The sequence below is a fragment of the Delphinapterus leucas genome, chromosome 9 (assembly GCF_059928025.1).
Source record: "Delphinapterus leucas isolate spDelLeu-1000000601 "Yukka" chromosome 9, BTC_Dleu_Yukka2, whole genome shotgun sequence".
Taxonomy (NCBI): domain Eukaryota; kingdom Metazoa; phylum Chordata; class Mammalia; order Artiodactyla; family Monodontidae; genus Delphinapterus; species Delphinapterus leucas.
In genome coordinates, this window is record NC_143137.1 from 10823384 (window position 1) to 10849711 (window position 26328).

A 26328-nucleotide genomic window follows, 5' to 3' on the forward strand; every position below is an offset into this window, starting at 1 on the left:
GAATTTTGATTTACAGGTGATGTTAATCTGTTAGAGAATTTTGAATGAAAAGTCATAATATAATTTAGGAAATTAGTGTAATGGTGTGTGCAAGCTGAATTGAAGGATGGAAATTCTAATGATAGTAAAAAAACCAATTACAGGCTTCTTGAAGGATAACTCTTTTTTTAAAATAATATTTATTTATTTATTTGGTTGCACCAGGTTTTAGTTGCAGCAGGTGGGCTCCTTAGTGTGGCTCCAGGGCTCCTCAGTTGTGGCATGTGAACTCTTAGTTGCAGCATGCATTTGTGATCTAGTTCCCCGACCAGGGATCAAACCCAGGTCCCCTGCGTTGGGATTACAGTCTCATCCACTGCGCCACCAGGGAAGTCCCTTGAAGGATAACTCTTTAGTCATCTTTTAAGGACCTTAGAAAATAGACTTAAACTGTGTGCCTGGTGATGATGGGTCTTGTTTGCCAGAGTTAAAGCATGGAAACCGTTCCCATTCAGCTAACAAATGTCTGTTACATATTTACCAGCCACTCTGCTACATATTGTATCAATAGGTTGAAAGGTGCAAACTGAATGAGACAGGGTATCTGACTCTTAGAATTCATGGCCTTGGAAGTGAATGCCCTTGTAAGCAGGATAGGACAGGTGAGAAGCCCCTTGGAAGTGGACCTTCTCCAGTCTGAACTCTCTTTGTGCAGGTGGTAACTCAGCTGCAACTGGAAGATAAAGAACTAACCAGAATCAGGGGAGTGTTTTGTTCTGAGTATTCAAGGTCAAAGGTAAATCAGGTTTGGGATGTCAAAGGGTAGGCAATACCGAAAGTCCTAATCACACATGAACACTTGCACTGTTTACATTTGTTTCCCTTAACAAGCTAACAGAATGCACTAGTAGGGAGGGGCCTACCTTTTGGGGTAGGCCTGTCTCTCCTGGCCTCCTCTGCTGCTGACTTGCTGCCAGTGTGTCAAGGACCTCTGGCAGCAAGAGTTTCTTGCAGTCTGTACAAGCTGAGCTCTCCAGAGAGGTACAGGGACATTATAAGCTCCTAATGAGCAGTGAGGGTGTGAGCTGCCTGAGCTTTTATGCTACAGCTTTTACTGGGGGATTATGGTTTCAGTCAGGAGTCTGAGCATAGATCCTTTTCATCACCTTCACAGTTTTCTGTCAAATGCAAACAAGCTTGTATACATTGCTCACTTTTCAGGTATAAATATGCCCCTTCCTCTGCTTTTTTACTTTTTAAGCTTTTCTCTCAACACGTTGAAAAACAAGTTTTGTGGTAAACGTGTTTATGACGTTTCTTAATAACGTATTTGCAATTTGACAAAGTTGGATGAAAATGCTCTGTCCAAACAAGTTTGTTTTTTTTTTTCTTCGGAGGTGGAGGTAGGCATCTTTGGAAATACTTTACAAGAGAGGGTGGGGGAAGGGGATAGTTCAGACACTGAGGTTTGAAATCTTGTGATGTGTTCTGAGAACTAAAGTATTTCTAGAACATAAATGGGGTGGGAGTGGCAGATGTAACTTAGGAGTCAGTATAGGAGGAGATTGGACTTTATTTATCTTGTAGGTTCTGGAAAGCCAGTACTGAAACAGAACATTGGCATGATCAGATTTGAGATGTAGAAAGCTTTCTCTCATAATCAGGTAGAAAACTACCTGGTTATAGAAGGCCAGGCAGGAGGCCAGTGGAGTTATCCAGGTGAGAAGGATGATGCCTGAATTACGGCTGCAGCAGGGAAGATAGAGAACAAATTATTTGAGAAAAATCGGGAGCCTCATTATCTTGCCATTGCAAGAGGCATTATTTCTTTCTCACCCAAACAGGTTTGCATTAAACTGTGACTCATTAGGCCTTGTTGAAATTTAAATGGGATCCCTGTAGTATTGTTTCCACGGGCTGCCAAGATCCAGCCACGTATATTCTGTGTTTGTCAGTACAGTATATTCTGATACCATAAAACCTGAGGTCTTTAATCTCTCTGGTGTTTCATTGTACTTCACATCAATCACTGAAATTATTTTATAGGCTTATTGAAACATATTTTGATATTGCTGGGTTGTTGTCAGTTTATTGTTTTTCCTCTATCTTGATCCCATGATTTCTTTCATAGCCTGCATTGGGTCTTCCTTTTTTTTTTTTTTTTTTTTGCGGTACGCGGGCCTCTCACTGTTGTGGCCTCTCCCATTGCGGAGCACAGGCTCCGGAGGCGCAGGCTCAGCGGCCATGGCTCACGGGCCCAGCCACTCCGCAGCATGTGGGATCTTCCCAGACCGGGGCACGAACCCATGTCGCCTGCATTGGCAGGTGGACTCTCAACCACTGTGCCACCAGGGAAGCCCGGGTCTTCCATCTTTAAATTAGAGCATCAAACAACTGGACCAGAGAATTTCACCTTCTGTTTAAGCCTAACTGTTGTACAGTAAAGATCTTTGAAGGTTAAGGGAAGCTTAAGAATAATGTCTAAATTTTTTGAGACCCTAGAGTTTAATTTTGTTAATTTGGCTCTGTTAATGTTACTTGTAATTCTCAAAGAGTAGGGTAAACGTGTGTCTTGATTTATGCATGTATTTATGCATGTATTCTTGGTGTCATTATTTATAATGTCCCCCTTTTACTTTGAAGAGTGTCTCAGCTTGTACATTAAATTGTATGGTCACCCTGTCAGGGAGAGCCACAAAGAAATTGTCCATTTATGCATCTCCAGAATTCAGTTTATGGAAAGTCAATGCAATTAAAATATTCTGACAGCCACTGTCCCTGCTGTAGACTTTGTGCATGCTGTATCTAAGTCTTCTTGAGGACAAACAGAGAAAAACATGTCATTTGTTTATCAAAAGGTTTTTACTGCTATAACAGAAAAATGAAATTGCTTCTCCTTTTGGTGTTATATATCCTTCAGCCAGTCTTGTCATGATTCTATTAAGGCAAATAACGCAAAGCCAACTTTTTCATTTATTCTCTAAACAAAACAGACACAATTTTTATTTAACCTGTTAGAGTGGAAACCAGAGAACCTCACATGGACTGTTAGAAGTGAAAGGGATCTTGAAAAATAGGTTAGGGAATTTAGTCCATCCCTTACCTTTATACATGAGCCACCTAAGTCACAAGGAAGTCATGTATGTGGTTCCATGGCTCTTAAGGGAATATACCATACTATAGTCAGGTCTTTAATGTATTAATCCAGGGTTTCAGGGTTCCTTTTTGCTACACATGATTGCGGATGAAGAGCCAAAAGTAGTCTCTGTTCCACCACTTCCCCTTGCTAACAAAAAGGGTCCATGTAAAATACCCTGACTTGAATGTAGGACATGTATAAAAATCAATTAGAAATTGATTTTTAACATTTTTATATTACAGAATATGGCGTAATAGGTATGTTTTTGTGTTATGTGTGCACAAATATATTATTTAAAATATTTTATCTGCAGAGCTAACAGGATTGTAACAACGCTTTTTAGAGTTACAAACACTGAATCTTTGATGGATCACAACCGATAGAAAATGTGTTAGTCTCTGAGAGTAGCTTATATTCTTTAGAGAATGGTAGATGTGTTCTAAAATAAATAGACTTGCCCTAGAATATGTATGCTTTGTATCTCAGTGCCCTCTGAAACTCGTGGTCCGTCCTTGTGAAAAATCCCCTGTATTCACCATGTCTTTACATCTAATTCCAACAGAAACTGGGCTTTTTTCTAAGGACAGCAATTCTCTGCAGCCATAGTAGTGCTGTTGTTTTGTTCTGTCATTTCTCCTGCTGCTTTTTCTAGAATGGTCCCCAGAATTAGGGGTGGGTGTCTTCACTACTATTCGCCATTTCTAGACCTGTGTGGTCCAAAACTCTAGCCAGCAGCCACCTGAGCCCTTGGAGTATAGCTACCCTAAATTGAGATGTGCCATTACTGTAAAGTACATTGAGGATTTTGAAGACCAAGTGGGAAAAAGTGTTAAATATCTCAGTATTTTTTCCAGCTTTAATGAGAAAATTGATGTAAAACACTGTGTAAGTTTAAGGTGTACAACTTGATTTAATACACATATATATTGCAGAATGATTACAATAATAAAGTTCGTTAACACGCCCATCACCTCACATGATTACCTTTGTTTGTTGTTGTGGTGATGAGAACATTTAAGATCTGCTCTTAGCAACTTTCAAATATACAGTACAGTATTGTTAAGTATAGTCACCATGCTGTCCGTTAGATCTTTGGAACGTCCTCATCTTTCAACCGGAAGTTTGTACCCTTTAACCAGTATCACCTTACTTTCCCCACCCCACAACTGCTGACAACTGACATTATCCTCTCTTTGCGTTCAGCTTTTTAAAATTTCACACGTAAGGGAGATCATACAGTGTTTGTCTTTCTCTGTCGGACTTATCTCACTTAGCATCTCACATCCTCCAGGTCCACCCATGTTGTCACAAATGGCAGGATTTCCTTCTTTCTCATGTCTGAAGATGATTCCACTGTGTGTATGTATATTTATGTGTGTGAGTATGTTACATATATATGCATATACATATATATGAATGTATCTCACATATTTTTTAATCTTCTTTACCCATTCATCTGTTGACAGACACTTTGGTTGTGTGGTTGTTTCCATATCTTGGCTATTGTGAATAATGCTGCAATGAACATGGGAGGATGTTCGTGAACATGGGAAGATGATCGTGACTTCTTGTGTGTGTGTGTGCATGTGCGTGTGTGTGTACACACTGTTTCTTCTGGGTATATATATACCCAGAAGAAACAGAAGAGAGTTTGATTGCTGGGTCATATAGAAGTTGTATTTTTACTATTTTGAGGGACCTCCATACTATTTTCATAGCGGCTGCACCAATTTCCATTCTCAGCAACAGTGTACAAGGGTTCCCTTTTCTCTATATCCTTATCAGCACCTGTTATCTCTTGTGTTTTTTAAAAATTTTATTTTATTGAAGTGTAGTTGATTTACAATGCTGTGGTCATATCTACTGTACAACCAAGTGACTCAGTTATACATATATACATTCTTTTTTATATTTTTTTCTGTTACGGTTTGTCACAGGACATTGAATATAGTTCCCTGTGCTATACAGTAGGATCTTGTCTTTTTGATAATGGCCATTCTAACTAGCATGAGGTGATATCTCATTGTGGTTTTGATTTACATTTCTCTAATGGTTAGTGATGCTGAACATCTTTGCATGTACCTGTTGGCCATTTGTATGTCTTCTCTGAAAAAATGTCTATTCACATCCTCTGCCCATTTTTTAATTGGATTGTTTTTTTGCCACTGTGTGAGTTCCTTTTACATTTTGGATATTAACTTCTTATCAGAGAGATGGTTGCAGATATTTTCTCCCATTCCATAGGTGGCCTTTTCATTTTGTTAATTGTTTCTTTTGCTTTGCAGAAGGTTTTTAGATCTGTGCAGTCCCACTTATTTATTTTTGCGTTTTTTACTTGTGTTTTTGGTGTCATATCTAAAAAATTGTTGGTAAGACCAACGTCAAGGACCTTTTTCCCTATGCTTTTTTCTAAGACTTTTATGGTTTCAGGTTTTATGTTTAAGTCTTTAATCCATTCCAAATTAATTTTTGTGGGTGGTATGAGATAGGGGCTCAGATCTATTCTTCTATAATTATAATTATAACAATCTATAGAATTATAGAATTCTATAGAATTATCTTCTATAATTATCTAGTTTTCCCCACACCTCAATATTTTTGATACAGGTCACATGTTAAAATGATATTTTAGATATAGTATATTAAACAATATACATTTTAAAAATTTTACCTCGTTTTACTTTTATAAATGTAGCCACTAGAAAATTTTAAATTGGATATGTGTCTCCTATTGTATTCCCATTGAACACTGCTGTTCTATTTGATTCTTCGTTTCTTCTTTTCCCCTAAAAACTCAAGCTCTGAATCTCATGTCATCAGATTCTGTCATCCTTATTGCTAATTGCTGTAGTCTTCATTTGTTATAATCCTGGTCATTTTCCTGCTTGTCTTGATGAAGTTAACATCTAGGTCACCAATAATTTTTTTCAACAATACTGTTTTAATTCATGGTAAATTCCATACACACTTGAATGAACCTTCCAGTACACTGATCTCTTGTTTCCTTAAACTTATCCCCTCTAGTTATATTGTTTGCCTCTTTACCTCAGTTAATTGTGTGAATATACCTAGACCTTGTCTATACCAAGATTTGTAAACCCTCCATAATCTCTGTTTTATCCATTTGACTCACCCACTTGCCCCCGACTTCAGCAATTCTTCGACTCCACCAGTACTCTGATCCATTGACCATGCTCTTTTACTATCCTTCAACCCTTGTTTTATTTCTCCATTTATTCAACAAATATTTGAGACACCAACAGGTACATAATAATGTGCCATGCTGCATTCTAAACACTAGAGACAGAAAAATCTCTGCCATCATTTAATTTTAGCCTAATTAGAGTGACACATAATGAGACAAGCTAAAGAAAGAAACTATTTAGCATGGGGTTAGATAATGAGAGGTACTAAGGAGAAAATTTAAATCAGGGAATGGGGATATGATCTGTTGGCATGGAAGAGGGGAAAATTTTTTTTTTTTTTTTGCGGTACGCAGGCCTCTCACTGCTGTGGCCTCTCCCGTTGCGGGGCACAGGCTCCAGACGCACAGGCTCAGCGGCCATGGCTCACGGGCCCAGCCGCTCCACGGCATGTGGGATCTTCCCGGACCGGGGCACGAACCCGTGTCCCCTGCATCGGCAGGCAAACTCTCAACCACTGTGCCACCAGGGAAGCCTGAGGGGAAAGTTTTTGATAGATGGTCAATGAAATAAGTAAAGAAGCTAGCCATGTGAATATCTGAGGATAATGCATTCTAGGAAGAAAGAACAGCAAACGCAAAGTCCTTGAAGTAGGAAGGACTCTTGTGTCTTCAAGAGACAGAAAGGAGGAAGGAATTACGATTGGAGCCGAGAGGAGGAAGAGAAAGGAAATAGGTGAGACCAGGGAGACACCTGGATATCCAATATTGCAGGCTTTGCTGTCTTATTAAGAAAAATCATTAGAAAACCATTGGAGGATTTTGAACAGAAGAGTGTCATAATCTGATTTACATTTTAACAGGATTGTTTTTGATACTGTATTGAGACTAGACTGTGGAGAAATAAGGGCAGAAGCGGAGATCTGTTGGAGGCTATTGCAGTGTTTCCCATGAGACAGAAGGTTGGCTCACATCCTCTGATGGATTTTGGTGGCCATGGTTGTGATGAGGTTGTAGGTACTGAGGAGGGGAGAAATTTTGGCTACGTACTGAACTTAGAACCAGTAGAATCTCCTGAGAGGATAAATAAGGGGCATGAGAGAGGAGTCAAGAGTGACTCTGGGAGTTTTGGCTGGAGCACCTGACGTGGGGAAGACAGTGGGAGACCGTGACTGAGGGAAAGATCATGGAACCTTGGAGATCTCTATTGGATTCCAAATGCAGATGTCAAGTAAGCAATTGAATATATGAGGCTGGAATTGAGGAGAGAGGTCTGGACTGAAGATGCACAGTGAGGAAGTGCTTAAAGCTACAAGGCTGCCTGAGAACACCAAGGGAGGGGGTGTAACGACAGAATAGAATTAAGGACCTTGCTCTGGACCACTCCAAAGATGTTAAGTTGTTCCTGAGAAGACACAGCCAGTGAGATCAAGGCAGTATGGTTTGCTGGAAGCCCATCTTCCTGGAAGAGACTTCATCCAGGAGGAGGTAAGAATAAACTTGTCAGATGTTGCTGATGGATCAAATAATGTCAGAACTGAGAACTGACCATTGGGTTTTGCAATAGGATGTCACTGGTGATAGTTTTTGATGAAGTGATGGGGCTAGCAAAGTTGTCTCTCGTCTGTATTACTGTGCTGATCTCTTAACGATCTCCTGGTTTTCTTCTTTGCCTCCACACGGTTTGTTCTCCAGACACCCCGCATGGTGACTTTTAAAAATACGTACATCGTGTGACCCCTCTGCTCAAAATGGCTTTCCACTTAATGCTAATAAAAGTCAGGACTTTACAATGTATTACCAAGGCTCTATACTGATCTAGCATTTAGATTTTAATGATTCCTCCTACTAATTTCTCATTCAGTTCTCATGACTAGCCTCCTGACATGCTTTGAAAATGCCTGGGACCATGTCACTGCTTCAGGGCCTTACTACAGTCTGTTTTGTGATGGGTCTGGCTCCAGGTGTCTGTACCTGACTGGCTCCTTCATCTCCTTCAGGTCTTTGCTGCTCCTCTCTTACCTTTCTGATGGAGCCTGCCCTGGCTATCTTGTTTGAAGTGGAAGCTCTTCCCAGCCTAGCATTTTTCGTCTCTCTTTTCCTACTCTCTTATTCCCCTGTAGGACTCGCCATCTTTTCACATCCCAACTAATATACTTATTTTCTGTTTTTATCAATTGCGTGTTGTCCTCCATCTGTTTTTTAAATTAACTTAATTTTTATTTTATATTGGAGTATAGTTGATTAACAATGTAGTTTCAGGTGTACAGCAAAGTGATTCAGTTATACATACATTGTCCTCCATTTGAATATCAATTCCATGAAGGCAGGAGTTTTTGTCTTGTTTACTGATCTATCCTAAGTGTTCAGAATAGTAGCTAACACATGGTAAATGATCGATAAATACTACCCGGGGTAACACATGTGAAATAAGTTATTCTTTTCAAAAGCTACTAACTGTTAGAATCCTTGCCAAGTAGGGAAGTACTGTTTTGTAGGATTTAGATGACATTAACTCAGCCTAATAATCAGCTTCTTGCCTCTCTGGTTATTTATTCAATTTTCCCTGATTTTCTATGCTTTGGGGAAGCTCCGTAAATGCTTGCTGTCTGCCTTGTCGCACACGCTGCGGCTGGCATCTGTGATTCATAGGCCTCCTCTAGATGGAGAGATATACAAGTACATCAGCAGTTGTAACAAAGTGTAACTGGGTGTGCTGTAAGGAGTAATTGGTGGGTTTTGTTGATCAACCTGGTGCAGACACATGCAGATGCGGAGTTGGCACCAAGGAGAGGCGTGTGGAATTAAAGGGCTGTAATGCTCACAGATCCTAGAGAGGAAGACGTGCAGTGGGCCATGCAGGGGCCTCGTAGGAGGAGGGCACAGGGTGTGAGCTTAACCAGGCAGGTGGGGAGCCAGCAGAGAGAACGAGGACCCGTGAGCAAGTGCCTTTTGGGGGGTCTGGTGTGGACACAAGCAAAAGCTTGAGAAGCTGTCGCTGGTGTGTTTGAATGTCACTAGGTCAGTCAGAGGAGGGCACAAAGGGGAACTTGGCCAGGCGCTTACAGCCTGTTCATGGGGATGCTGAGGCATCCAGAAAATACCATGTTTTAAAAATGTACAATACGCGGGGTAACATAAGAAGTAAATGCACAGGGCTTTGCATCCAGGTAGGAAAGGTATCCTGGCAGTCTGTAAATAGCCTGCTTTCGATTGAACACTCTTTCCCAGGGGCGTTGCTGTCCTAAAGGCACAAATCTAGGCTTGCAAAGCCTATGTAAATATACAGGGTTGGTGTCTGTCTTGTTTCTTCTATCTCTGTGAATATCAGATGTCCTACTACCTTTTTTTTTTCTTTGCGGTATGCGGGCCTCTCACTGTGTTGTGGCCTCTCCCATTGCGGACAGGCTCCGGACGCGCAGGCTCAGCGGCCATGGCTCACGGGCCCTGCCGCTCCGCGGCATGTGGGACCTTCCCGGACCGGGGCACGAACCCGTGTCCCCTGCATCGGCAGGGGGACTCCCAAGCGGACTCCCAACCACTGCGCCACCAGGGAAGCCCCGGATGTCCTACTTCTAACCAGAGCTAAAGAACTACAGAAATAGCCCTGGGCTGGCTCCTGCCCCCGCTGCAGCTTGCACTGATCCTCTAATGTTTTTAATCAGTCTGGATATAAACACTTTCTGTAGGGAAAATGAGTAGTGATGAGAAGTAATCTCGCTGCTCCTTTATTCTGAAAAATTCAATGACTGGTTTACAGATATTGCTGATTCATCATGATATCCTGGTGTGGAAGATGTGGATTAAGTTTCAGCCTTAAAGGTTATGGGATCCCTCAAGGCTTGGAGTATAGTAATGAAAAATTGAGAACCTACAAAAAGGATTCCAGAATCTGCATAGTGAATCAACTATTTTATCATCAGGCCTTGGTTCTGATATGAATTTAGGATTATGTAGATAGGACTGTGCCATGTGCTTTTTACCAGAGCCTTAGAACTTTCTCTACTTTATATTTCATATATAACTTCTTTTAGTGTCTTTCTCTTCAGTTTAAAGCAAATTCTCTTTAGTTCTTCTGAGGTCCTATATAATTTCTGGGCCTTTTCCCCTCCAGTCTGGAGTGGCTTTACTAATAAGGTTTCCTAAACACAACCAGGAGCGATTACCGGACTTGATAACCCCAAACAAAGGTTTGTAAGTTTCCTCTGAAGACTAAGATGTCCCAGTCCTCACCTGTGTATTAGGAGTAATACATGCTTCCTAGAGTGCATGGCCTTTCTCTGCCTCAAATCTAATGCTCAGAGTTCTAGAAAGATCGCCAAAGAAAATTTTAGATCCTCTAGATGTGTGGTTTACTTGTCTTAAAATATTCTAGCTTTGACCTGAAGCATCTTATTCAAAATAAAAATTCCTATACTCTGAAAAGGTCAAAAATAGGAAACTCATTCCAAATTTCTTAATTTTTCTGTGTAGTTTACTTTTTTATGTTTTTATGGAATCCCATTCTGATTTATATATTCCTGTAGTATGGCAATTAATCTCTTTCTTCCTTAGGCTGACTAGTTCTTTCTTGCAGTGTCTTCACTTATTCATTCATCAAACATTTGAGGTCTTGTACATGTTAGGCACTGTGCAGAGGACCAGAGCCACAGCCTGTGGAGCAGAGAAGCACAGCCTTTGGCTTTATGGAGCTTAAGCCACTTACTGTTCCTCTAGAGACTGAACAGGTTATACCGGTGCTTGGGTGATATGTTACTCTTCTAAAATCATGCCTTCTTCAGACTAAATGTTATCTGAGCTTTTAAAATGTACTGTTTTAAAACTAAAAGCCAGGGGCTTCCCTAGTGGCGCAGTGGTTGAGAGTCCGCCTGCCGATGCAGGGGACACGGGTTTGTGCCCCGGTCCAGGAAGGTCCCACATGCCGCGGAGCGGCAGGGCCCGTGAGCCATGGCCGCTGAGCCTGCGCGTCCGGAGCCTGTGCTCCGCGGCGGGAGAGGCCACAACAGTGAGAGGCCCGTGTACCGCAAAAAAAAAAAAAAACTAAACTAAAACTAAAAGCCAAATGCTTCCTATCTGTAAATAATTTCTATTTTATTCCAGGTAGAGTGATTATAGCTGTCACTTTTTATTGTATGTAAGGTTTTCTTATAATAATTTAATTAAGCTCTTCTGTCTTTCCTTTTTCATGATCAGTATACCAGCTTTGACTCTGCTGATGCATCACAAGATCAGGCTGACCAGCAGAAGGAAAGAGACCAGGCAGTGCCTCTTTTTCATTCTCCTTAAGACCTTCGGCCACCTGCCTTATGCAGGAGGAGACTGTTACTCTGCCCCCTTCCACTGCCCTGCAGCCATTCTTTAACCATTGTCTCATATGTTAGGAAAGCATCACAGTAATTTTATATACAAATATCATGGAAATGTATTTTCAACAACAGGGGAACATTTAAATAAACTATACTGTAGTCATAGGAAATGCTTCGCTTAAGGTGTTAAATGAAAAGAAAGAACATACCAAATGACATGTAACAATAATAAAAATAGTAATATAAATGTAATATACTGAAAATAATACAATAGATGAGTAGCTAACACTTTTTAAACAATCACTGTGTTGTGAACATGTTTTAAATGCTTTGCACTTATTGACCCAATTAGTTACCTCATTTAATCCCCCCAACAACCCTCTCAATTGGTAATTATTATCCAGTTTTTACATGTAAACATAAAAATGAGGTACAGAGAGTTTAGGCAACTTACTAGGTTTGGTGAAAAGCCAGTATAGGTCCTTAAGATACCTAGGTTCTAGTGGGGGCTCACTCACTGTTGGGTAATCAAAGTGCCCACAGGGATGCTGTGAGGAGTGGAGGGGAGAGGCACCAATTGTGAAATCAGGAAGACTTCCACATGGAAGGGACATGGAACAGAGTTTTAAAGGACGAGTTGGCTAGTTTTCCAGGTGAATAGGCAGATGGGAAAACCTATTGAAACCTGACTGCCACTCACCAATCTTGTGACTTAATTCCTTCATCTGAACAACACAAATGATGTCTGCCATTTCTTCATGGCTTATCTAATAAAATAGGGTACTGAAAGCTCTATGGAAGTGTTTGATGTTATTTAATTATTTTATTTATTTATTTTTTAAAAGTCCTTAAATATGTGACTGCTGGTTTTCCTTTGCTTTCTTAGGTAGATATGATTGTGACCCTGGGAGGACTTGCTGGACGTTTTGACCAGATTATGGCGTCAGTGAGCACTTTGTTCCAAGCAACTCGAATCACTCCTTTGCCAATTATAATAATCCAAGAGGAATCTCTCATCTACCTGCTCCAACCGGTAAGTGAGGATTAAATACAGTGTCAGCGCTTTGCTTCCACAAAACCTGTAACATTTTTGTACACAAGGAGAAAACATGTGCCCCATTTATGTATTTGAACTGTGAGTGAAGTTGAGGTGTTTGATTACTTGTGGCTAAATGGGAAACAGGTGGAGGAGAAGCCTCATTGTACTCAGAAAAACAAAACAAAACAAAAACAAAAGTTTTTAAATTAAATTGACACTAAGAATTAAATTTAGCATTTTTGCATTTTGAGCAGCTGAATGTGAGTGCCACTTGAGATAAATCTCAGCAGAGAAAGCACAAAGCTTGGCAAACATTACAAATGGAATTCTTGTATATTTTCAGTGTTGTTGTTATAATTGGAAACTGTATTTGATTTTGTTAAGCAGTTAGTCTTGAGCTTTTACTGTTCATAAGTTGCTTGGTTGTTAATTTCACGCTCATGATGTCATTCATTTCCAATGATAAACATCAAGGAAATTTTCTATCAGTGTAGTGCTTAGAACAGAATTCTTATTATATAAACATGTTTTATGAGGTTGATGAGTGTATTTCAGTTTGAAAAATGATTGTTTGGCAACCTTTTTTTTTTCTTTTTGCGGTACGCGGGCCTCTCACTGTTGTGGTCTCTCCCGTTGCGGAGCACAGGCTCCGGACGCACAGGCGCAGCGGCCATGGCTCACGGGCCCAGCCGATCCGCGGCATGTGGGATCCTCCCGGACCGGGGCACGAACCCGTGTCTCCTGCATCGGCAGGCGGACTCTCAACCACTGTGCCACCAGGGAAGCCCATGTTTGGCAACATTTTTTGAAGACAGTGGACAGTTTTTTGTTTTTTTTCTTTTTTGCCTGTCACTGTAATGTGCTACTTACAGCTTTGCTTTCAGTCCATCTGCTGTCCATCATCTGTAACTCGTCATCACCTGGAAACTGTTGTTTGGTTAATATGGCATGCGTGCTTACCAGTTGTGCATTTTTTTCTGGCTCTTTGCATTGCGTGGCTTTGTTGCTTTCTGGAATACTTCCTGTGAGGTGCGAAAACGAAGCTGAAGAATTCGGTTTTCAGACTCCATAGTGTCCATTTATTTGGTCAACAAAGAGTTACGGAGTGCCTGCTACCTACCTGTTGCACTGCTGGGCAATTGAAGATTAAACAGAAATAGTAACGTGTTCTTTACTCTCTAGTATATGTCTAGTGAAGAAGACATTTATAAAACACAGACATAAAGCAAGGTCAAAAGGTTAGTACATAAAGATGATGAAAGATTATATAATCTGGTCATGGGTGTGTAAGGAAATGCTTCACAGAGGCACTCACATTTTATTTACTTAATTAATTCAACAAATTTTTTTTTTTTTTTTTTTTTTTGGCTGCTGTACGGCTTGTGGGATCCTAGTTTCCTGAGCAGGGATTGAACCCCGGCCCTCGGCAGTGAAAGCCTGGAGTCCTAACTACTGGACCACCAGGGAATTCCCAACAAATATTTCTTGAGTACCTGCTATATGTCAGGTACTTTTCTAGGGACACAGCAGCAAGCAACAGCGACAAAAAAAAAAAAAAAAACCCTTCCTTTCATGGAACGTATATTGTGTTGAGCTTACATTTCAGCAGAATCTCGCAGGATGAGTGGATGTCTGCTATTGAAGATGATGGGAAAGTCATTCCAGTTAGAAGGAGCCGCTAAAGAAGGATAGAGCTGAAGGGCATGTTATGGCATCTACAGGTAATTCTGAGCAGCCATATGGAAAATATTGAAAGGTCAGACTCAGAAGACTACTTTGGATCCTACCTCTGAAGAACCTTGAACTCTACATACTACAGTGTGAACTTGTTTGCCATAAGCTATGGGAAGTCATTAGAAGATTTCAGTTAGCAGTCTGACATGCACAGATATGCTTCTTAGATTTCTAATTAGATGTTTATTAAATACCTGTACTTTCCCAATAGGTTCTGAAGCGTGAAACTCTACCGTTGTGAAGCGTTGAGCTTTATTGTTTTATAATGATTTTATGATGCTGCGAATGCTAAAATAGTCAACTGCAACTTGTCTCTATGTAAATACTCTGGCTAAGAGATAACTAGACGGGGTACAATGGTTTTTGCAAAATAAAATTGGAAGATTAACTGATAGCAAAAACCACATCTTCTTTGAATAATTGTAGACTTCCTAAAATGTATTCAGCTTGGGATTTCTTGGAATTCCTCCATCTGTAGATTGCTGTCTGTCCTCAGTTTGTAAAACTCTCAACCATATGTTTTCAAATATTGTCTCATCCCCCATTTTCTTTCTCCCTTCTTCTGCAACACCAATTAAGCATATATGTGATCCTCTAATTGTATCATATATATCTCAGAACTTGTCTCTTGTATTTTCTGTCTTAATCTCTCTGGGCTGCATTCTGAAGTTCCTTATCGCCTCTGCAATCCACTTCACTCTTCTGCTTTAGCTGTTCTATTTTGCTACTAAACTCATCCTTTCAGTAGCAAAGGCTATTCCTGCCATGATTCATCTCTCTTACAAGCTTTCCCTTTACTCACATTTTAAAAACTCTTAAAACATAATTGTCCTACTTCCTTTATAGTCTAGAAAAATTCTGATATCTGCAGTCTTTATAGATCATCTATCTTTTATGTTCTCTTTTGCTTTTCTATTTTGTAACCTTGATTCATTTCGTATTTTGTGATTTTTAGCTATGACCTCATATTTCTGGGAACTTTACCTGTGGGAATTACTTATAGAAGGAAATAAAAGTGAGTCCAAGGAGTATTTAGAGTGGACGTCCAACCCAGTTATTTATAGGCACTAATAACTTAGGACCTTTTGTTTGAGACTTTTTTGGACCATCTCGGTGGTATGTATTTTGAAGCTAATTCTGCTGGGAGTTTGACTTCCGATTACAGATGCCCAAGGAAGACTTGTTCCTCTTCTTAACCAAGGTTTGGCTGGACAGTTTTCCTAGCATTCACGTGGGAGTATCCTTTGTATTCGTCTTTTCTCTGAGAATCTCCGCTGAAGTGGTGCAGTCTCCTTCTACACTCCTACGTTGCTCAGGCTTGCTCTCCTAATGACCTTCCATACTTGGAGGCCTAAGCAACTGAAACTCAAGTTCATCTGATTTGGTAAAAATCAGATGCCTGTAAGGTGAAAGGTAGATTGGTGTTCTTTTTCAATCAAAACTTAGTTTTTGGCTTTTTGAATATTCTTTGAAAAAAAGAAAAAGATGTTAGATGCATTTTGAAAGATTCCCTTTAATTTTTTTCTAGCTTTTTTTTTTTATTGTTGTCGGTTGGCCAGGGTACTAATCTACCCTGTGTATGTTGCAGTGATAATTAACCCCCAAATCTCAGAGGCTTAACTGAGATTAAGCTTAATTTTTTTTCTCATTCATGGAAAGTCTGGTGTGGTTTGGGCAGTATCCTCCATTTTATATCCAAGCCAATTGGGAACATGTTGAGTCAGCAGGGGAAAAAAGGTTACTGTAAAAAGTGGCACTGCATGTTTTTAAAGGCCAGGCCTGGCTGTGGCTTGTGTCACCTTTGGTGGGAACACAGTTACACTGCCCCAGCTCAGTATGAGGTGGTCGAAGAGAGGAAGGCTGTGGGCCGGAAAGATGACTGAGCACAGACCATTGTCTCTGTCAAAGACAGAGATTATGTTCTGTAACATAATCATCTTTTTTTTTTCCATTTATGATATGTCAGACTTTAATCGTTGAAGTAGAATCCCCAGTTCCCCAAACATAGTAATCATGGTAAGTGTGCCTGCATACACCATGTCCTCTAGAATCTCTCTCTGGTCATTTTGATTTTGTCTTATTGAAACAACTAGAAAATTACCTTTACCCTATCAAGTAAGTGTTACATAGTGTGAGGCAGAAAGTTCACACAAGACCATACCCTCTCCACTGCATGAGAGGAGTAAGAATGTTTAGCACAGACTTTCCTCTGGGGGCTCAGTAGGGTTGGCTCTGCTCGTCTTTCCCAGGGGTCACATCCCAGGTCTCTGCTTCTCAGTCACTTTTAGTGAGAGAGTAGTTAGCGCCCAGAGCAACTGCAAAAGCCAAAAGGAGTATGTTTGAGGCTTAAGATACGAATCAGTCTTACACACTCTACCATATTTTTAAGCAGTTCTAATTATACACTTACGAAATGTGATCAATTAAAAGCTGATTATTGCACAGAGCGGCCTATATCCTAGAAATGGAACACGCAGCGTTGGAGCTGAAATGACTCTGTAAGATGTATTTTCATTCATCTCTGTGTTGTGGCATATGTAGTAAAGTACGCATCTGTATTAGGTAGTGTGCATATTCAGGACAGGTGTCTACAGGATACTGTTCCTTGTTAATGGGGCTTATTGTAGTCACAATCAGGATGGACATACCATAAACGTAAATTGAAACCATTTTCAAATATTTTGGTGCTGGACTAAGGAAATCAATCTGGTTTGCTTCAGTGACAGATAAAGAATGCTTTCAAAATGTTTTAAATGTACTTCTTAATTTGAAAGTCATCAAATAGCTATTCTTGAGAAAGGAGGTAATTGGGGGATTTGTACAAGAAGCATATCATTTCAGCTTCATAACAGTCCTGGGAGGCAAGCAGGACAGATCATAAGAATCACACAGCAGTATTTTGACTCAGCAGTCTTTCCACTGCACTACCTTTCCTTCTTCATGGGATTAATGGGCTGAGATGGAAATGACAAACTCTTAAAACAAGTCACAGTCTGCAGGCTGGTCATTATCCATAGTGTATGCATATGTGTATACACACACACACACACACACACACGCACGCACATAAATTCTCTACAATATTCTTTTCAAATAAGATTGATCTTGGATGCACCTTAAGGGTATATCCTACCTTGTGGCTTTACCCTGAAATTAAACAAAAATAACACTCTGCATTTTCCTCAACTATAAAAAAATCTACGTACAACAAGAATCTTCGTTATTTAAACAGATTAAATGAGATTGCCATCAAACTTTGCTAAAATATATCAGAAGTGGTAGAATTCAATATAAATGTTAATTATTATGAGTATTACTTTTGAGGACAGCGTCTTCTAGGATTGGTTCTATAATTCTAGGTTGTGTGAAGTTGAAGATAATAGCAGGAGGTGTGAGATGTCTTATGGGACCTGTGTGTTCGGCTGATAAATGTTTTAGTGCTTGTATTTGCTCTATGACGGTGAAGTGGCTGGGATAGCACTAGACCATGGAACTAAAATGTGCTTCTCTTGATTTTTCTAAAAAAAGCCTCCCAACCCTCAACTCATCTTAATGTTTCTGTAATGTTCTGTGTTTCTTTCTCTACATACGAGACTCTTGTGAGACCGTGTTGTGTAAATAAACCATCATCCTTCATTCATTAAGGGTACGTTAGTCACTTGGGACAGGCCTGTATGTCGAGAGCCATTCAGTTAAAGTTGTGTAGATTGTTGCAGACTAAAATCTTTCATCTAATTCTCTTTTCAGTCCACTTCCTATGACTCATTTTTGTTAATTACAAATAGCTGATTCAGTTTGTTATACAGCAGAAACTAACATGACACTGTAAAGCAATTATACTCCAATAAAGATGTTAAAAAAAAAAAAGGCAATAGTGTACTTCCAGGTCTATATAAATTTGGAAGACTGGAAGTTTTTAGCTGGTTGACTTTTTAGAAGATAATGCCTTTTCGATTGTATTTTGGCATATTTCACTTGCTGCGGGTCAGATGTCATTATGAGTGAAAACCTCAGTAGGTAGCGTTTACTTTGAAGGGATGTTCAAACTGCCATTTTAAAATAGCAAATTAAAAATAGAATGCCTAATAGCCCCTCCCCGAAGAGTCATCATCCCTCTTTTACCCCACAAAAATGTGTTCTTAATAAGACATCATGCTCTTTTATGAGCAGGAGATTTTATGAAAATGGTGAGAGACATTTTAGCCATGAAACCCCACTGATGTCAATGACGGGTTAGGCTGTCTTCCCCATGAAGACAGCCAGGTGCTCAGAGCGTGTTTGTCGCATTTACTGTGCAGGGTGTGAATGGCTCCAGATTTCACATACATACTTTCTCATTTTCTGGTCCTGTGCTTCTCAGGAGTCCAGAAACATTAACTTCTGTACACTGAGCATAAATTATCTTTTATCTCCAAGTTTTATGGCAGTTGGTAATACAAGTTAATAGGATTTATGACCAAAAAATGAGCTGTCCGAGAGTTAATAAGGCATGTCTTTTGTGTTATCCCAAACCTCGTTCAGTGATTCCTGTTCAGGATTATAGCGTCTGATGTATAAGAGAATGGTGTTACAGAGCGATGCTGTCGGTTTTTATCTCAGTTGAACGAACTTCTGCATGCATTGTAAATATTTCTTCCTCATGATCTTAGCCATGTTTGCTACTGCTTGTTTTTTTCCTCTCACTAGATCAATTATTTACTGTATAAGGTCCTGACATTTTCTCCATTATACATTTGAAATGCTGGTAATGAATATGATAGAAAGATGTTAATAGTCTGATAGAAAGAAGCTGAATATTCGTGATGTAAATTTGGTGCACATGATGGTTTCTGCAGAGAACCAGGGGTTTGGATCTGTCTGTCCACACATGCAGCACCATCTCATCAGTGATAACACCGGAGAAGTGATTCTTAGAGTGACTTAGAGTGAGGGGACTCTATAGGCAACACTGATAATCTTCTCACTATTTATTATCCAATTATATAATTCCTTTCTTTGGATTATTATTTCATTCTCCCTCTGTATCTTCTCAATTTTTGTTGTTGCTTGGCATCTTAGAATCTTTTTTATAAATTATAAGTAGCATACAACCATTCAATATTGGTGTAAATAGTATAAAGTCTGAGAGATCATTTTATAGATGAGCAGTTGCAGACACTTAAAGGTAAAGTGATTTTCCCAAGGTTGTGTGCAGCATTTCCTTGAAAGAAAATTTATGCTGAAAATGAAGTAGATTTCATGCAGTGATGCCTAAAAGAGGACCGCTAGGCATTTCATGTCTATAAATGGCCTGCCACTCAGAGCCTTCTCAATCTCTCTTTCCTCTTCCACAGGGCAAATTGCTATCCCCCCTTCCTTCCTTCCTCTGTCGTACACCCACCGAAGCTTCCTTCTCTGGGAAAGTCCTGCCATCCAATGTCTAACCTAAACACTCTTCGAAGTGGCTCCTTGCTTTGCTTACTCTTTTTCTTCGGCTTGTCTGCTGCCAGGGCAGCAGATTCTTCTCGACGAGGACTGCACACAGACACACATCTGCCCTAAGTACCCTCTTCCTTCCCTCGCTCCAGACCTTGCCCAGCTTTCTAGGAGAATGTTTCTATGCCCCTTCTCTCCTCTTCTGTCCCCTTCCGGGTGCTTTTCCTCCTCGTCCACTACATGGCATTTAAAAAATATAAAACAAAACCCTATCTTGTTGTAGAACAGTGTATTTGCCTTTCTTAGTAGTCAGACGTTAAATTTTAATGTGCAATATTACCACAAAATTCCAGAGCTCTACAACTCTCATTTTGTAAGCACCCCAGTGTCCCCTTTAGATCTCTATAGGAACTTTCCCTCTGTGGTTTTATCCATGTTTAATGAAACTAACTTTCTTTAACTAAGAAGTGAAATCACACATTCATGAAGGGTTTATTTTGTAGGTTTGTTTTCTGTTCTGCTGATTCTGTTTTTGTTGTTGTATAGCGTAGAATACTTCAGCAAAAAGCATTCTTTACGCACCAATTATGTGATAGACACAGTGGTGGGCAGTGCATGTGAAGAAGTAAAAGGCACTGCTTCTGTTCTACTACTTAGAGTTTAGTGGAAAAGATGGAAGAATAAATAGCAAAATTTACACTCCTTATAAGGGAACACTGGGCGCTATAAGGATGGCGTGGAAAAAAACATTTAACCCAGATTGGGCACAGGGTTGGTGGTGAGAATGGGGACAGTCTCTGAGGGAGGTCCTAGCTGATGGGCAGTTAGGCAAAGAAAGGATAAAGACATTTAATATGAAAAGGCAAGGGGGCCTTAGAGAACTTGCCACCTTTGGGGGAATCTCCAAATTGCTGAATCCTGGGGAGCCTCGGAGATGCAGCTAGAAGTAAGAAGGTTCTAGATCACGAGGGGCTTGTTTGCATTCTCAGGAAGATGGTCTTTATATTGAAGGCCAAGTTCAGGTATTAAGTGTTTGATACAGGGAATGACGTTAGATTAACATTTTAGATAGTTTGGTAGCAATGTGAAGGATAAATTGATGAGGGAAGAGATGGAAGCCATTCAACTACTTCAGAAATCCAAGAAGGGAATGGTGAGTAAGTAAACTTAAGTAAAGATGGGCATGAAGAAGAGATGATACAGTTCGTTGGGATGTGCGTTCAAAAGTCTTTGCAGGAATCAGTGCAATGCCTAGGATTCGGCATTAGGCAACTGGGTGTTGTCTTTCTTTGAAATAAAGAATGTGAGAAGAACAGAACAAAATGGGAAGATAATCAGCTGAATTTGGGACACAAAGAGATTGGTCTGTTTTGGGAACTGAGTAGAATTGCCTAAAAGGGTTAAATATTCTGCCTAACCTGGCGGTGTACCTTGAGATTCATCAATATATACATGGTAATTAGAAACTTGGGACTGGACTCATCGCCCTGGAAGGACGGGCGCAGAGTGCAAAGAGCCACGGCAGATGGCAGAGCTCGAGGGAATACCTTAAAGGAGAAGAAACAACTAAAAGGGAGTGACGCTGAAACGAAGGTGGTTTAGAGTTTCAAGAGGCAAGGGAGTGATCAACAAGGGTATCAAGAATTTAAAAAAAAAATGATATCAGGAGTTTGGAAGCTAGGAAGGCTTGATAAGGTACAGTTTTCATGGTAAAATATAGGTAGGAACCAGATTATTCTGAGTTGAGTATTAAATGGGAAGGGAGGTAGATATATATTTCTCTTTATTATTGTTTGCCCTTTTTCATTGTTCCCTCATAAGCAGTTGAATTCTTTTTCTTTTTTGGACTAACCTGGGAACTAATGATGGCTTACAAAATTATTTTGGTGAGACCATTTTCCAAGTTAAAAACGAAACCAGAAGAGGAATGTTTGGGACTATGCCTTTATTTCTTTTCCAGGATGACCAGAAGTGTAGCTGCCATGCTGCACCTTTTTAAGATGGATGACACATTTATGGACACTAATTATATCACTAAATACTGGTGAAATATGTTGCAATGTGTTTTAAATCCATATTGTCTTCGAAAACAAGCAGAAGGACCACCCCCAGCTCTACAGTCCTGACAGGCCCTTCTCTCCTTTCCATGGGCACCCTGGGTCTGGGCATCAGCACGAAGCTTTGAGTCAGAGCTTTTCATCTGCCTCTTTCCGGTCTGTCATCTTTTCAGTGTTACATGACCTAGGGAAACTGACCTATCTCCTGTTTTCCAAGCTGACCACAATCACTCCTTTCTCTGCCAAAAATATTTTTTTGTTGAAGTCACCCTCTTCTTTTAAAGCCCTACTCAAATTCTCTGTCTCCAGAATTTCCAAATAAACCTCTCTGAACTTCCCTCATCTGTATTATTTTCATCATTTTTTAAAATCCTTTTTCTCCTATGGGCCTCAAGCAGTTTATCCATAAAAGAAAATTCGTTAGGGTATAACTTCTCTCATTTTCTAAACCTTAAAAACATAAGTCGCCTATTTTTAACCAAAGGTGAAATAATAACGATCATACTTCATCCAGTGGTAGTTCATCCAGTGGGAGCCAAATCCAGATAAATAGGAAATTTTAGATGATCTCAATGTACTGTTCCCATTATCAAGAGTGTTCATTGGTGCCTCCCCTTGTAGAATACAGGGTGCCTGGGCATCCCAGGTTGGGAGTCAGGGGCTCTGACGTCGTCTACTTATTTCCTACTTAGCACGTGCTTTTTTCCTAGTTTGTTGGAAACTCACGTGGGAAGGAGCGATAGCTTCTGTTAGTGGCTGCTGGTGTGCTAGTTCTCTTGAGCAGATACATGAGGAGGATGGTGGCAGGGTGGTAGGTTTTAAAGCAGCCTGGATACAATGAAGCTTCAAGGGTAAAGGCCGGAAATGATAACCCCGGTACCCGCCACTCACCCATGCAAACATATAAGTTCTCTTAGACCTTAAAGAAGTCTTTCACTCAGGGAGATTTATAGAAAGGTGCCCATCAGCAAAAACCTATGGTGACCCCTCCGTGATTCCAAAGCAGCAAGGGAGGAAATATCAAATTCAGTCTCAATGGAAACTGTTTAAAAACTTATTTGGACGTTGGCCTTTTCGTTTTCAACCATGAGTGACAGAGAATCGGGTTAGGAGTCTTGATGCAATCCAAAAGAATGCTGTGCGCAGGTGAAACAATAGAAGCGATGGCATCAGCGTTTGTCACAGCCCTGTCATCGTAATTTTTCATAATCCAATTCTGGGTAAAGTCATGGAATATGGGATGCTGAGTGTTATCTTTCCCTTTATCGCCCCCCACAGTCCTCTGTGGCAAGGGCACAAGTACACTGTGTCACGTATACTTTGTTCAATTGAGCATTGCTTCAGCATCTTCCTTTGATTGAAAACAAAGGGTTGCCAGTGCGGTATCAATGAACTGTGAAGTGATTTGAGCATTACCAGCAGGGAAATGAGCTTCTGGGAGGAAGATTGGCGCCGGTGAAAGCCTCTATATAAAGAGCTTCATACAGCCCCAGCTGGGTTGTATGACTTCTCATCCGATTAAGGTTTCTTTTTCTCCCTGAATTGGGGAGCATTTTGATCTTATTTGTTCCAATGCAATCAAAACTGAAAGTGAAGAAAAAGTGGAATACTTATCCAAATAAAGTTAAGCTAGGAGGACTGGGGTTCGAGGGTACTTCTTCAAACTATACATTCACGCTGGATATTTTGAAGCTCTTCCAAGGAATGGCGGGAGGTACCTCACCCTCATACATACACACACAGATATACAACACATGTAATATACATGTGCATACACCTCCCCCCACCCCAAGAATCTTACCTCTTCCAAGCCCAGTCTCACTGAGAGGGAGGATTTCTTCCAAGCCCAATCTCACTGAGAGGGAGGATTTTTTTCCGAAAACCACTATCATATATAGCTGTCTTTTAAAAGCTACCCTTAGTCCTTCATAACTTTGTCATGATCAGAATTAGGATATTTGACTTAGATGGGTATGAAATAGTTTAACAGTAACATTTATAAAAATACATCAGAGTCAGGGACCAAGTTAAGCAAAGCAGAGTATAACCAAGATGATCAATAGACGGAGAGAGAGAGCGAAAGAGAGAGTTAAACTTTGACAGAGAATAGAACACTAACGATGCCCCAGTTTCCTGTTGTCTTCTGAAGTGGACTGAGACACTGCTGATAGATGTCAAGTAGATAGGATGTTCTAAATGTCGAAGACATACCGAGTATTAATCTACCATTGAAGTCTCTTGAGAGCCATGCATGAGTTGTTAAAAAAAAAAAAAACAAAAAAAAAACCTTTGTACCGGAAAGCCTGGAAAATTACCAGAAATATTTTTGGAGTGATACAGCACTTTGAGAGTTTGTGAAATACGTTCATCATTGTCTCACTTGATTCTCAGCAGCCCTGTTAAGCCTGCAGACAGGTACATTGTTCCTGTTTTTCAGATGAGGAAACTATGCGTAGAACAATGTTGTGAGTGTGTGGAAAATCCATGAACAGTCTAGGGATTTTCTGAAACCTAGTCCTGTACCCTTTGCTTTGTAGCTGCTGTCTGTTAGAATCCCCGCTTCCCTCTCTGAATGGCGTTGCACCTTATGGAGGCTCCAAAAGCACGAAGGAGAAGTAACCAGTTTCAATTATCTTCCATGCCCTGAGGGTGGTGCATTTAGGAGCCGGCACTGAAATGATCTGCGTAGCATTTTTTTCTCCCCAGTCAACTTTCTCATTAAGAAAATTGTCATATATACAGAGAATTTGAAAGAATAGTATAATGAGCAACACATTCCACCCATTTCTGATTTTTTAAAGCATTTGATCATGTATGCTCCCTCTATGAACAGATGTATTTGGGGGGAAGGTGACCCTTTGAAATTAAATTGCGGATGTCTCATCACATCTGAAATACTTCAACATGGGGAATGGTATTTAGAAACTGAGATCGAGATAATAGATATGCTTACTGCTACTATGGTGGTGGTGCTTCTAGACATTTTTCAATGAACAGAACTTAGAAACAAACAAAAAGTTGTGTGTATGAATAAATTACAAGTTTGTATTGATATTTTGAATTCCGTTTTTCTATATTTAACCTATTTTTATTTTATATTTTTTATTTCTTTTGCCCTCCCTCAAAATTCCTGGTTTGAAATAACATACTTGTTTTAGACTATAGTGTATAGTAACTGGTTTCAAAATTATAATATTTAAATTACCACTGATAGTGAACTACTAAAGGAAATTTAAAATTTCTTTGCAGGTCTTTCCGTCTGTCTTTAAATTATAGCCCAGTCGGAGTATTGTGTCTAAAATTTGTCACTTGAAATGATAAATTTTGTTCTTTCTGTGGTTATGCTACAAATTTAACTCTTAGGTTCATTTGTCACAGTTTATTTGTAGTTACAAGACTTTATTTTTTAATTACTATATTAAAATATTTTAAAGTAATTACATTGTTCAAAAGCAAAGCTTCATAAAAAATTATTGTCAGGAGAGGTCTTGCTTTCATTTCTATCCTCTTCACCACCACCACCCTCTTTCAGAATCTTTCAGATTCTGAAAGAGAAAAAAAATAAAGTAATAATATATTTTGGAGACTGCTCTGTAGTCAGTAATAGAGATCATCTTCTTTTATTATGGCTGTTTAGAACACTAATTGTGTGTGTGTATCTCAGTGTACCATAATTTATCCATGTGTAGCTTTTTGAAAGGACATGTTGGAAATTCTGACAAGGTAGTTCTTTGAGTTGTGGCTTACGGTGTGTTTTGAAAATGTTCCTCAGGTGATTCTATGCACTTTCTGATGAGAGAACTGCTTAGCTCTCATAACACCTTAGGAGGTGGAGACAGTAGGACCCAATTTTAAGGACGAACAAACTGGGTCTTAAAAATATGCAGCGACTTGTCAAGAGTTACTCTTCCATTTAACGATAAAGCCACGTTCCAAATCCATGTCTAACGACCCTTTAGGTCTCTCCCTTCCATAATTCTCTTTCCCATTACATGATTCATGAGCTTAGTGTGATGTCATCCAGTGTAGAAGAAGCAATTTTAAGAGGTAAACTCATTAAGCAAGCATAACATGTACAGACCACATAATTCTTCTCTAACAGAGAATCAGGCTTCACTGCCACCTTTGTAGAGTGTAGATAAGTTTTTAAATAGAAAGAAGTGAATGGACATTATCAGTTTCCTTTATCAAGGAAGAAGAATATTCTATTATAGCTGAGATAGTAATGATAATGAACCAGAGTCTTTCTTTTTTGGAAAAAGTCGTGTTGATAGAGGAGCCTCAGAATTGATAAATTGCATACACATTGGCCTTTCCAATTGTCTGATGATAGGAAGCCAGTTTCACTCCTACCAGAAGCCCTCAAGGTAAAAGGCACAGAATATGGAACATTGGTCTTATTTTATCACTCAAGTTTAATGTTCAAAAATGCTGCTCAAGGGATAGTGGGAAAGGATTTATTTTCTCCTGGGTGAAGCTAGCCTATTAAGAAATGGGCACTCTTTGAAATTTTGATG

The 26328-nt window shown here is 39.8% G+C and overlaps 1 protein-coding gene across 4 annotated transcripts in view; it reads left to right on the forward strand.

Moving 5' to 3' along the window:
* Positions 1–26328, forward strand: part of TPK1 (thiamin pyrophosphokinase 1) — a 337285-nt gene that overhangs the window by 178551 nt on the left and 132406 nt on the right. For all 4 annotated transcript variants that reach the window (XR_002645264.3, XM_089917262.1, XM_022578789.3 and 1 more), the window contains one exon: positions 12453–12599. Coding sequence is in view for 3 of the 4 variants with exons in the window: in XM_089917262.1 (XP_089773388.1) it covers positions 12453–12599 (147 nt within the window). In the remaining variant the exon portion in view is untranslated. The remainder of the gene's footprint in view (positions 1–12452; positions 12600–26328) is intronic.